This window comes from Eurytemora carolleeae, unplaced genomic scaffold, assembly GCF_000591075.1.
Source record: "Eurytemora carolleeae unplaced genomic scaffold, Eaff_2.0 scaffold271, whole genome shotgun sequence".
In the NCBI taxonomy this organism is placed as follows: Eukaryota; Metazoa; Arthropoda; class Copepoda; order Calanoida; family Temoridae; genus Eurytemora; species Eurytemora carolleeae.
In genome coordinates this window covers 271,896-284,666 of record NW_019396164.1, presented here as the reverse complement: position 1 = coordinate 284,666, position 12,771 = coordinate 271,896, and the positions used below count along the sequence as shown (strand labels likewise).

General features: G+C 33.1%; 1 protein-coding gene and 1 long non-coding RNA gene across 2 annotated transcripts in view; one reads left to right on the top strand and one right to left on the bottom strand.

The window, feature by feature from the left end:
- Positions 1-2,692, bottom strand: part of LOC111696912 (zinc finger CCCH domain-containing protein 18) — a gene marked incomplete in the record, with an annotated part of 6,679 nt that extends 3,987 nt beyond the window's left edge. The window contains 5 exon segments of the mRNA XM_023466700.1: positions 497-821; positions 1,201-1,365; positions 1,705-1,804; positions 2,000-2,255; positions 2,555-2,692. Of these exon segments, the coding sequence (XP_023322468.1) occupies positions 497-821; positions 1,201-1,365; positions 1,705-1,804; positions 2,000-2,255; positions 2,555-2,609 (901 nt within the window).
- A 5,945-nt stretch (positions 2,693-8,637) lies between these two features.
- Positions 8,638-12,295, top strand: LOC111696923 (uncharacterized). The gene is made up of 4 exons (XR_002764190.1): positions 8,638-8,770; positions 10,320-10,629; positions 10,854-11,172; positions 12,066-12,295. It is a non-coding gene; the product is annotated as an uncharacterized LOC111696923 (long non-coding RNA).
- Positions 12,296-12,771: the final 476 nt, after the last annotated feature.

Here is a 12,771-nt window from a genome sequence, read left to right as displayed (position 1 = left end):
TTTTTTACAGATCTTTGTAGTTAATGTAAAATGAATGACTATAATGAAGGGTATAAAACAAGGTGAAAGCTGAAAGGTATGTAATGAAGCCTTTATTAGATTGAGTTTGTAAATCCCAGAAATGAGTGGAAAATACAAATCAAACCCAATTAAAACCAAAAATTTGATATACATCATGATATTTTTCTAGGGGGGTAAAAAAATTCCGGCACGCTTCGCGCGCCAAATTAAAATTTGTTACCCCCCTCCCCACAGAATCCTAATATCCGCCCCTGCTAAATCGTTTTAAAAAAGTTACAAACGATATGCTGGAGAATCAGCGAATCTATAGACTCTATGCTGATATTCTCAATATACCCATAACTGGGATCTAGAAATTAATTAACCAAAATAACCAAAAAAGAAGAAGTAAAAACTCACTGGGGGAAAAAATTCTGATGAAGCTCCCCCCCCCCCTCAAGTAAATTCAGATTTTATAAAAAAAAATAGCCCTTACCTCTCAATTTATCATCCTTAGATCTCATCCATGGATCCGCCCAATCCTCACCGCCTTTAAACCTCTGCCGCGGATCCTCCTTAGGACTAGGATCTCGAGGCGGAGCTATCCGCCGCACCCTAGGAGGCGGAGATTCACTATACCGTCTGCTAGCGGCCCGCTCGCCACGAGCGACGAAATCAGCAGGTGGGGGTGGAGCGATACGACGAGATTCTGGTTGAAAACCATCGTAGGGTTCACCAAACTCATCCTCAGCGTATGGATCGTGTGTATGGGCCGGACTAGCTGGACGAGTGTAGTAATCATTTTCTTTATCCAACTCAATCTGGAAATAAAAAAAAAATTAAAAAAGAGAAAAAAAGGATTTTCCTTGTAACCGGGATCAGAAAACTTCAGCGCATTTAAATCAAATCAAGTTTAAATCTTAGAAAAAAGTTAACCCCATGATTTCATTCTTATTTTCATGCTTTTACTTCCTTTATCTATATTCTATATACTAGCTTGAGACCCAGCGTTGCCGAGGGTTCTCGTAAACTCGTAATTTAAGACTAAGTGCGGGTAAACGGCGGGAATAACTATAAGTAACTTGGGCAACGCTGGGTTACCAAGCTAGTATAATCCGTTTACATCATTTTCCTCTTTTTTAAATAATCATTTGATTTTTTTTATGAATTCTGTGAAAGTAATAATGTTTCAACACTGACCTGTGTTAGACTAAGACTGGATTTCTTCTCTTCATACTCTACATCCATCTCGCGTCTTTTGTGACTCCGCCGTCTCATTTCCTTCGCCTGGCGGAGACCTCGCTCCCAAGCAGTCTCGTAGGCAGGGGGTGGAGGTCTCATCAGTACAGGTTCTACTACTGGGTCCTTAACATTTTAACAGTGATGTTAGTACACTTCTTAATTATTTCTAACAGTTTTACTGCTTAGGATCCGGATCCAGTTCCAAGTATCAAAATATCAACCAAAACCTGACAGCAAATATTTTATCTCAAAACGCAAATTTCAAGTGTTAACTTATGACAGATTATTAAAAACTTTCTAATCTCTGTATGGTTTATCAAGTTTCAGTTTGAGCGAACACTTTTATATTTGTTCAGAATCATTACTAAATCTTGAAAAAATATTTAGGACCAGTGGGTCCGGATCCCCATAAAAATGAAATAGATCCTAAGCAGTGATTTTGGGAAAAAAAGTGTCTTTTACCGCTTCAACTGGTTCTTTGTCTGGTTCTCCGGGCAGAATAGGTCGAGGGGTTGCAAACATGCTGTAGTTCCCCTTATCTAGCACTCCAGGGTGAAGAAACCTTGATTTAACAAAATATAATCGTAACAAATGTTCCAGCACAATGAATTTATTGAGTAAGACTAATTCAATGTAAGACAGCAGAAACAATGACAATTACAACTCAGTTTAAAGAAAGATTTTATCTAAGAAAAAAATAGTAAGCTAACCGGTTAGATCCAAGTTGAAGTTAAAGTTCACTCCACGTGACACATACCTGCAACTTGCGCCCCAAGTACACTGTCCTTTACTGTAAAACCTACACACAGGTTTAGGTTCATTTCTTTCATTTCTTAAGGTCTCATCTTCATCACTAATTTCCCCGTCTTCCAACTCTTCTCCGGACTCGAGTTCGTCCTCCTCCTTGGCCGGAGAGCTGGGCAGCTCACCATCCGTCCTCGGTGAGGAACCTTCGTCCTCGTTCTTGGAGTCAAGGCGAGGAGAGGACGGAGTCTCAACCCTTCCATCGTCTCCTAGATTTAGTTGAGAGATTACTTAACTACCTTGATTCATAATAATAGAAGTGTAAAAGAAATAAAATATTATATGAAAACTACTAATTCAATGTCTGTTGAACTTATATCTTCCCTTTTCTAAGGGGTATAGCGTAACTGGAAAAATCATTCCCTCTCTTAAACACTCAAATTATTTTTCCACTTTTGAAGCTGAAAAATACTTAAAATGCTGTTCTGGTTGAAATCCAAACATTAAAAAGTTACAACTCCTCCCTAGCAATTCTAAGTGAGGGGAAGGGGCGGAGGGGGTGTTATACCTTCATCTGCCTCGTAGTCCAACTCCACCTCCTTCAGGGTCAACGTGTCCGCCATTCTTTACAAACTCCTGGATATTCTTCCAGCAATTACATTCAGTTCAAATTTTGAAAAATCTGAAAATAAAAAAATCCTGGGTTTTAGAATCTTTAAAAAATCAAGACCTTGACGGCAGGGACAATGAAACTTGATCTTATTTCAAATTTAAGAGAAACAGACAGTTTTCGGGAAATCTGTAGCAGTTTTCAGTCAATTTCTTCATTTAATCTTAATTGACATTATGCTTGTTTTTATGGTTTAAAAATAAATACCAACGGAAGAATTTACTAATACCATGGACTGGAGAGTGGAAAATTCACACGCGGAGTTGAGGCCCTTGAGTAAAGGATTCTAAATATTTAAAAATATGGAAAAATTAAACTTAATTGTTAACCTTAATAGTTCCAAAACTAACATTTGGCCCATTTGGTGTTAGAAATGGGCCAAATCTGCAAATTTTTCTTTTTCAAGAGTATATATCTTTAAATCCAAGCCGAGTTGAACAAAACTACACCATACAGTTAATAAAAATGGCTAAAACTAATTATTGAAACAGGAAATGTCAACTATAAACGGGTCCGTCCTAGTGAACGATTTTTGGACCCCCTCCCCCTCCTATCAATTTTGTACATGACCAAATTAGTATTTATTTAGTATTATTTAGGGTTAGGTTAGGTTAAGACACTTTCTGAGCCGAGAACTGCGGCTAGGACAGGCTAGGGGGGCCGAGCGCTGCGGCTACGGGTTAGATTAGTTAAGGCACTTTCTAGGCCGAGCTCTGCGGCTAGGACAGGCTAGGGGGGCCGAGCGCTGCGGCTACGGGTTAGATTAGTTAAGGCACTTTCTAGGCCGAGCTCTGCGGCTAGGACAGGCTAGGGGGTCGAGCGCTGCGGCCACATGGTCAATTATATCCATGTCTAACATACAAGATCCATGTACAAAATAGGAGGGGGGGGGGGCGGGGGGGTCCGAAAATCGTTCTCTAGGAAATTACCCTTTTAACTAATAATAAGGTATGATAAGCAGTTTTTGATGAGATTGGTTTTCATTTTCGAACATATCCCTATTATAAAACAATTACCGCATTTCAGCTCATGTCGCGTTTTCGGAATATATCCTATTTTGATACAATTACTCGAATTCATATCAATATCAATTCTCAAGAATTTACTCATTTACGCAACAAAACAAGACTTTTTGAAAAGGTAAAATATGAACAAAATAGAATAAAAAAATAACGTTCTTATACAATTTCAAAATCAGTAAATCATCGAGAAATCCAAATTTTAATATCATTTTGTTCATTCAATAAATATATAACTAGAAATCCTGGAAATTGTTAATTTAGAATTCGAGAAATTAAATCGACTTTATTCTCTTATATTTAACGAATATAAGGAAATTAAAATTTAAAAAATAACTTAGCAATTAGCTTGGTCATCATAAGATAATTTTTACTTCCAGTGATTAATTTTGTACGTTATAAAAGCGAGTTTTTTTTTTAATTGAATTGAGGATTATACTCAAAAACGGGTTAAGACTTGAAAACGCGACAATTGTTCAAATTCAGGATTTGTTCGAAATAGGAAATCCTGATATTGTTTTATAAACGGTGAAGGGTTTTAATATTAAAGAAATCCTTTTATATTTTTGATTCCACTTATTGAGGGTAGAAGGATTTAGAAATTGGCCAATTTGAATTACATATGCCGCAAAATTGCAAAATAGAATTAATTAAAAGCATAAAAGTTCTAAAACATTCAAATTGAAAAATAATAATTGTAATGAAAAAAGGAAAATCACAACATCTACCGAGTTAAAAAGGAGATCTTTAGTGATAAAACGATCGGTTTTAGTTCGGCTTGTAGGTCAACGAGCGCGAAGTCTTCTAAAATGCCGCAAATCTGTCATAATTCCAAACTTTCTGAAAAACAGTTAGGGACGCTAGATTTTGTCAAATCCATAATGGTATTGGTAACTTTTTTAATACAGTCTATAATTGACGCTAAAAACGAAAATTTTGTTTATAAAGCTATACCATTTTTAAATGATAAAACAATTAAGAGTTTAAGAGTTATTCTCTGAATCGATTTTTATATTTTTCTCTGAGATGTTCGTCGAGCTAGGTCATACTGTGGCAATAAATATTTGTTAAATCATTAAACACAGTTAATTGAAGACATCTGTTTTTCTTGCGGACATCATTTTTTACACTTCAGAATAAATTATTTAACCATAATACAATAATACTGTTTTGAATTATTCTGAATAACATTCCAAGAAACTGTTCAAAATCGTCTTCATTTTAATCAATCAATCATGTTTTGAAACTGGATAAAGTCGGATTTAAGCGAGTAAGGGGGAGAAAAGGGAAGACCTGGAGGATTTTACATTCAGATCTGAGTGCAGTACACCACAATACATCGTCGGAAATGGACATTGGACAGGACAAAAAATCATGGAATATTTTTATTCTTTTTTTAGTATTTGTTTTAACTTATAGATTAGAACGATTACTATTGTGCAATGCCTTGTATTTTTTGCAGGGTCAATTTCGAATTACGTCTAACTTGACGCTTAATGAAAACTTATTACTGAAACATTAAAATATTTTTCCCTCCCTTTTCTTTGTTTCATATCAGCACTGTGCTCTTTTCTTTCGATTTTTAACTTTTCCTATATCTATTATATGCTGTACACTTTGCAATCCCCTTTACTTTACGTTATTTGTAAACAAAGCTCATGAGTTCCTGTTGAGTACTTTACCGTTGGTTATCAATTATAAATATAAAATATATATCCGTTCATCTAGTCCACGTATAAAAGGGCAATTTCTCAGTCGAGTTACCCTGGGAAAATTGGAATTTAAGTCCAATTTTTTAAAGATTTCTAAAGATTTCTAGAGTAGATTTACTGTAGAGTTAACTGCTACCCTGGGTAGAAATTGCCTCCAGTTTCTTGAAGTTTTTACCCTTGGTATATAGTCCAAAATTACTCTAGAGTAGAATAATGCACGATTATCTTGAACAATTTACGTATTTACCCAGGGTAAATACATAAAACTTGCTTATTGCGCATGTGTATAAAATGGCGTCAACAAATTATATGCTGGGTTTAAAAGTCGTCGTTGCTTATTTACTTAAAATAAAAAAATATAAATTAATATTTTAAAATTCTGCTAAAAACTAAAAGAAATATTAATATAAAATAAAAAAATATTTTATTTTAAATCACAGTTTTCTTATTTTTATTACAATAAACAAAATTTAAACTTGTTACAGACATCAATTTTGCTAAAGAAATGATAGATGGACATTAAGAAAAATTCCCTGCTTAGAAACAGAAACTCATTTCTTTTTCATAGTGATATAATTTTGTTATTTTTCATCGTAAATATTTTATTTCGCTTTTCTGAACTATGCAATTATCTTTTATTTATTTTCTGGTCTCTGTTAGGGCTATTCTACCCTGAATAAATCTAATATCCCTGGGTAAAACTCAGAACCCTGAGTTTTCTCTACCCTGGGTTATTTTACTCTAGTGTCGATCTTAAACCCAGGTCCAAGAAGTTGGAACTAGGGTTAACCCTATAGTAAATTCCATTTACCTAGGGTAATACGTCAGGGTAACTCGGAGTAAAATTCGAAAAAAATGTTCTTCTCAAATTCGAATTTTTTTTAAATTATGATCAAAAAGGATCCACGGGCAACGCCGGTCACTTTAGCTAGTTATATGATAAATTGGCAATTTAATCTCTTAAGAGCTAGAAATTCATGAATTCGTTTCTTATCTCTTTTTCACCTTAATTTAACAATAACTTCTTTTCTCATAATTAGCTGGGTTTTTTTGCTTTACCGAAAGATATTCATATAAAGGCGGTTCTTGGGGAGGGTAGGCGGTGTACTGTCAGTATAGCAATACATTACCACACACCTACAAAATAAAATGGGGGATGGGGAGAGGGCAAAAATTTAACTTTAAATTTTAGCGTCAATTTATTAAATCTTCCAAACAAATTAAACTAGTCAAATAAAACATTCTTCTACAATATCGACATTCATCTTATATTCAATGATTTTTTATACTTAACGCCAAAAGGACATTTTTGAAACTTCAAATCAATGAAATAAAAAACTTAAGGTCAAATCATTAATAATAACTTTTAAAATGTTGTGGTCCATTAGAAAATTTTAGGACTACAATTGTAAAAAAATCAACAAAACAGCTTGTGCAGTGTGCAATGCTGGATGGGGAAAATTTGAATTTAAAAACGGAAATGTCTTTAAATAAATACTTTTTTATTATTATTTTCTTCAACTTAAAATGCAGATAAATTAAAATATATAAGTAATGTAGCCGTTTTCCTTCTTTTTTATTAGTGTATATATCTGTATACCCAATATATGGAGGTTTTTCACCTTATTAGTGTATACACTTGTATACACAGTATATAGAGGTTTCCCTCCTTATTAGTGTATATACTTGTATACATACTATATAGGTTTCCCTCCTTATTAGTGTATACTTGTATATACAGTATATAGAGGTTTTCCTTCTTATTAGTGTATATACTTTTATACAGTATATAGAGGTTTCCCTCCTTATTAGTGTTATATACTTGTAAACACAATATATAGAGGTTTCCCTCCTTATTAGTGTAAATACTTGTATACATGATATACAGAGGTTTCCCTCCTTATTAGTGTATATACTTGTATGCACAGTATATATAGAGGTTTCCCTCCTTACTAGTGTATATACTTGTATACACAGTATATAGAGGTTTCCCTCCTTATTAGTGTATATGCTTGTATACACAGTATATAGAGGTTTCCCTCCTTATTAGTGTATATACTTGTATACTCAGTATATAGAGGTTTCCCTCCTTATTAGTGTATTTACTTCCCTCCTTATTAGGGTATATACTTGTATACACAGTATATAGAGGTTTCCCTCCTTATTAGTGTATATACTTGTATACATGATATATAGAGGTTTCCCTCCTTATTAGGGTATATACTTGTATACACAATATATAGAGGTTTCCCTCCTAATTAGTGTCTATACTTGTATACACAATATATAGAGGTTTCCCTCCTTATTAGTGTATATACTTGTATACACAGTAAATGGAGGTTTTTCTCCTTATTTGTGTATATACTTGTGTATATACTATATAGAGGTTTCCCTCCTTATTAGTGTATATACTTGTATACACAGTATATGGAGGTTTCCCTCCTTATTGGTGTTATACTCGATACCCAGTATATAGAGGTTTCCCTCCTTATTAGTGTATATACTTGTATACCCAGTATATAGAGGTTTCCCTCCTTACTAGTGTAGATACTTGTATACACAGTATATAGAGGTTTCCCTCCTTATTAGTGTATATACTTGTATACATACTATATAGATGTTTCCCTCCTTATTAGTGTATATACTTGTACACATGCTATATAGAGGTTTCCCTCCTTATTAGTGTATATACTTTTATACACAGTACATAGAGGTGTCCCTCCTTATTAGGGTATATACTTGTATACACAGTATATAGAGGTTTCCCTCCTTATTAGTGTTTATACTTGTATACATGATATATAGAGGTTTCCCTCCTTATTAGTGTATATACTTGTATACACAATATATAGAGGTTTCCTTCCTTATTAGAGTATATACTTGTATACACAGTAAATAGAGGTTTTTCTCCTTAATAGTGCATATACTTGTGTACATACTATATAGAGGTTTCCCTCCTTATTAGTGTATATACTTGTATACACAGTTTATAGAGGTTTTCCTCCTTATTAGTGTATATACTTGTATACATGCTATATAGAGGTTTCCCTCCTTATTAGTGTATATACTTTTATACGCAGTATATAGAGGTTTCCCTCCTTATTAGTGTATACACTTGTATACACAGTATATAGAGGTTTCCCTTTTTATAAGAGTTACTTTATACTTGAAAAATCGCTTATATAGGTTTTTAAATTTTTATTGTATTTATTGGCACATGCTGATATCTATTTATTCCGATTAATCGTTAAAAATTTCGTTATTTTTCAGACAAAGTTTCAAACCTAATCAAAATGCCGATCGAGAAGCGAGTACCTCCCAAGAACCCTAAGAAGGATCTGGTTGCGAAAGAGACTGCTGAGAGAGCTGAGACTAAAGCAAAGGTAAAAATGAATTTCTAGATTACTAACAAAATCTAGACCTTGGTTTTTTCTTGAATATTTTAGAGATAGTTAATATCACAAGTTTACTGAGTTGACCGGTGCAATATTTTTGTAATTTACACACTTTGTGCGTCATCATTTATATAATTTTATAAAGATTTATTCACACACATTGAAATATATATATACATATATAAATGGTGTAGTTTAAAGGAATTGAGTCCTTGTCACAAAATCATATTTTCTAATCCCTTTATCTTTCCAACTTGATGTTGTAGACCTTTGATGTTTCAAACTATAATTTCTGTGAGATTAAATAATCAAAATTTAAAAATTCAAAGTTTTACACCTTTAAGCTCCAAAAATATATGAATTAGAAAATTTAAGATTGTGACAAAAACTCAATTCCTTTGCTTAGATATTTTGAATATAAAGTTTTACAAAAGAAAAAAAAAGAAATTAATTTGCAAAATTATGCACAAATAGGAGATATTACATAACATATTTATCATTTCAGTTATTCCGTAATTATGAAATCCTTAGACGTATAAATTATTCAATCTTGTATTTAAAAGTTCTTGTAAAATCGGAACTTTCTATGCATGGTCCAATGGGGCATCAAAATATTTCATTTGTTTAACTTACATTTTACTAAGATCAGATTGATATACAAAACATCATTAGCGCTTCATTAAAAAAGCAAGCATCCCTAAACGTTCACAGGTTTAGTAAAATTTAAGGTTTAACATAGAAAAAATTCTCTGTTCGATTCAAACGTCTTTTTGTTCATGCAGTACCTACTCTATTTTTAGTTCTTTTATTCATGCAGTACTAACTCTAGTTTTTTTATTCATGCAGTACCTACTCTATTTTTAGTCTTTTTTTTCATGCAGTACCTACTCTATTTTTAGTTTTTTATTCATGCAGTGCCTATAATCTATTTATAGTTTTTTTATTCATGCAGTACCTACTCTATTTTTAGTCTTTTTTCCATGCAGTACCTACTCTATTTTTAGTTTTTTATTCATGCAGTGCCTATAATCTATAGTTTTTTTTTATTCATGCAGTACCTACTCTATTTTTAGTCTTTTTTCATGCAGTACCTACTCTATTATAGTTTTTTTATTCATGCAGTGCGTACACTATTTTTAGTTATTTTTTACTTAATTTTTATGTATCCATTGTAATTTTTTTAGTGCACGCACAAAATGTATATTATGACATTTTCATGTCTTTGGAGACTTTATGTAGCCTGAAAGATTTATAATTTTACAAACTTTTTACAAAAGCGTGAATAGTTTTTGCCAAAAACAGAGATGCGCTTGCAGAAATTGGTTCAATAAAGGAACTTCAGGCTACGGAAAAACTACATAAACCCTAGCCGCCATTTTATCTAAAAATAGAACTCAGTTCCGTACCCCTCCCCCGCTGACGCCCCTGAAGGACATCTATAAATTTGCTGATGAAAATCTGTCTGTATACGCAAAATATTTTGGACCTTTGCCATATTTTTCTTTAAAAGAATATTAAAATCAACCTTTTTCTCTAGGCGGCAGCTGAGCCTACTGAGGAGAAGACTAAGGGTAAGAAGGGAGGAAAGAAGTAGTCTGCAATATGGAGGACTACAAGACTACCTGGACAAGAAACAAGGACTACTCAGCTTGATTTCTTGTCAAAATATTCAATATTTCCACTTAATTTATTATTGCATTTATTATTGCATTTGCAAATGATAGGTAAATAATTTTAACATTTCCAGATTAAATCCCTTTGATATAAAAATGCCAAAGGACAATAAATCTGCTGCTCCCAAGAAAGGAGGAGAGAAGGAGGCTAAGGTTGAAGACAAGAAACCAAAGGTATAAAAAGTATAAAAAGAAATTTGCCACTTTATTTCATTAACGGTTTTTTGAGTATTAAAGAAATCAATCTTCTGTGGATTATATGTATATAACCCTTTCCTCAAAGGCTGCTTTGTCGGGGTGTAGATGGTTTAAGTATTGTGTCGTTTTTATTTTTATTTGGACTTTTGCGAAATATTTTTACAAAATTGAAAAAAATTAAAATCAACCTTTTTCTCCAGGCGGCAGATGAACCTACTGAGGAGAAGACTAAGGGTAAGAAGGGAGGAAAGAAGTAGTCTGCAATATGGAGGACTACAAGACTACCTGGACAAGAAACAAGGACTACTCAGCTTGATTTCTTGTCAAAATATTTGAAAATTTCCACTTAATTTATTATTGCATTTATTATTGCATTTGCAAATGGTAAATAATTTTAACATTTCCAGATTAAATCCCTTTGATATAAAAATGCCAAAGGACAAGAAGTCTGCTGCTCCTAAGAAAGGAGGAGAGAAAGAGGCTGGAAAGGAGGCCAAGGTTGAGGATAAAAAACCAAAGGTAAACATTTTGTACAAATGATTTACCACGTAGTATCATTAACGGTTTTAAGTTCTGGCGTTTTTGAGTATTACAGAATTCAATCTTCTGCAGTTTTTAGATGCTCCTTCCCCAAACGGGAGCCTTGTCTGCGTGCAGATGGTTAAATCTAGGTGTCGTCTTCACATTTAAAATTATTTTGACGATGGCTTAACCATGAAATGTTTAAATGTTAAATGTAAGATACAATTAAATGTTTACATTCCTATGATGATGTTATCCTCAAATTTTGACCATTCTTGTATATTAATAAATATTAATTTAGGGGTCACACATTATTTTAAGAGGGTCTTTTTTATATAAAGCTGCAAACGTATGAATGAACAGTTGAGACCCATTAAACTGTGGAATAGATAGACGACATTTTAGCAATCTTTTCTGCGTATGATGTTAAAAATCAAATTGTTTCACCAGCAGATTGAAAATCGTCTATTGAAGCGAAATTGGTCTGTGTACACTGCACAATTGCGGTATTTATTAAATTAAAAATATCATGACTTGAGTCATAACAGTCGTCTCCCTATTCCGAATTGTATAGGTCCCACTGTGCGTTGTCAATTGTACTTCCTCAATAATCGTGATTAATATTTGCACCCGTGTTTCACTGTCACAATTTTAAGTGACTCACTATTTTTTTCTTCAAAGGGGGGCATGTCCGATTTACAGCAATACCCTTTAAAGTTTAATCAATGGAGGTCACTTGAAATTATGTTTGATTTTACGTTTAATGAAACCTCTTATGGCCAATCGAAGCTGAGGCAAATAGGTCCAGGTGTCGATAAGTTATGTCTAAGCAGACAGTAAAAACAGAGACTACCACTTTTAATATATAAATGATATACGTTTTGCTTTAGGAGGCTGCGAAACCCGAAGCTAAGGCTAAGAAAGGAGGAAAGAAGTAATTGAAAAAATTCTCAAACCAAAAATTTATTGTTCAACGTTTACCATGCACTTGCCTGAAACGTGGTTATGTAACTGTTCTAGTCAGCTATGCACATTGCACAATATGCATAATCTCATTATTAACGCCAACTCAATGTAATCTATAGATATTTATGTAAAATAAATTTGTTTTTATTGTAAATTGCTTTTTCCTATTTTTTTTGGTTGAATTGTTATTAATTAATACTAGATAGGTTTTTGATCGTTTTTCAAAAGTTTTTTTATAGCGTCTGCAGCGATGATCAAGCTTGAACTAAGATCAAATATTTCTATTTTAAAGCACCAATCTTAATTTTTGCGATGACTAAAATTATTTTGTAACCCTTTTTGGATGACATAATCTGCACTCTGCAGTCGAATGCGAAAATCGATTTAGGATTTTGTTGTCAAAAATTAAGTCTGAATTCTGAAACCAGCGCGCTTTGTATTTTGGAAATCTTCATCGAAGGCTCTGAAAAATGCAAGTGTTTTTTTAGATTAAACTGTGTATAGCCTATAGGTTTGGCAACCTAAGTCCAACATCATATTAGATCGTGTATCGGTCTAAATTACGATTTTCGGGACTAATCCGAAAATTTAAGAAGAATGAAACATTTTGAAAAATTGAATAAGGTTAAT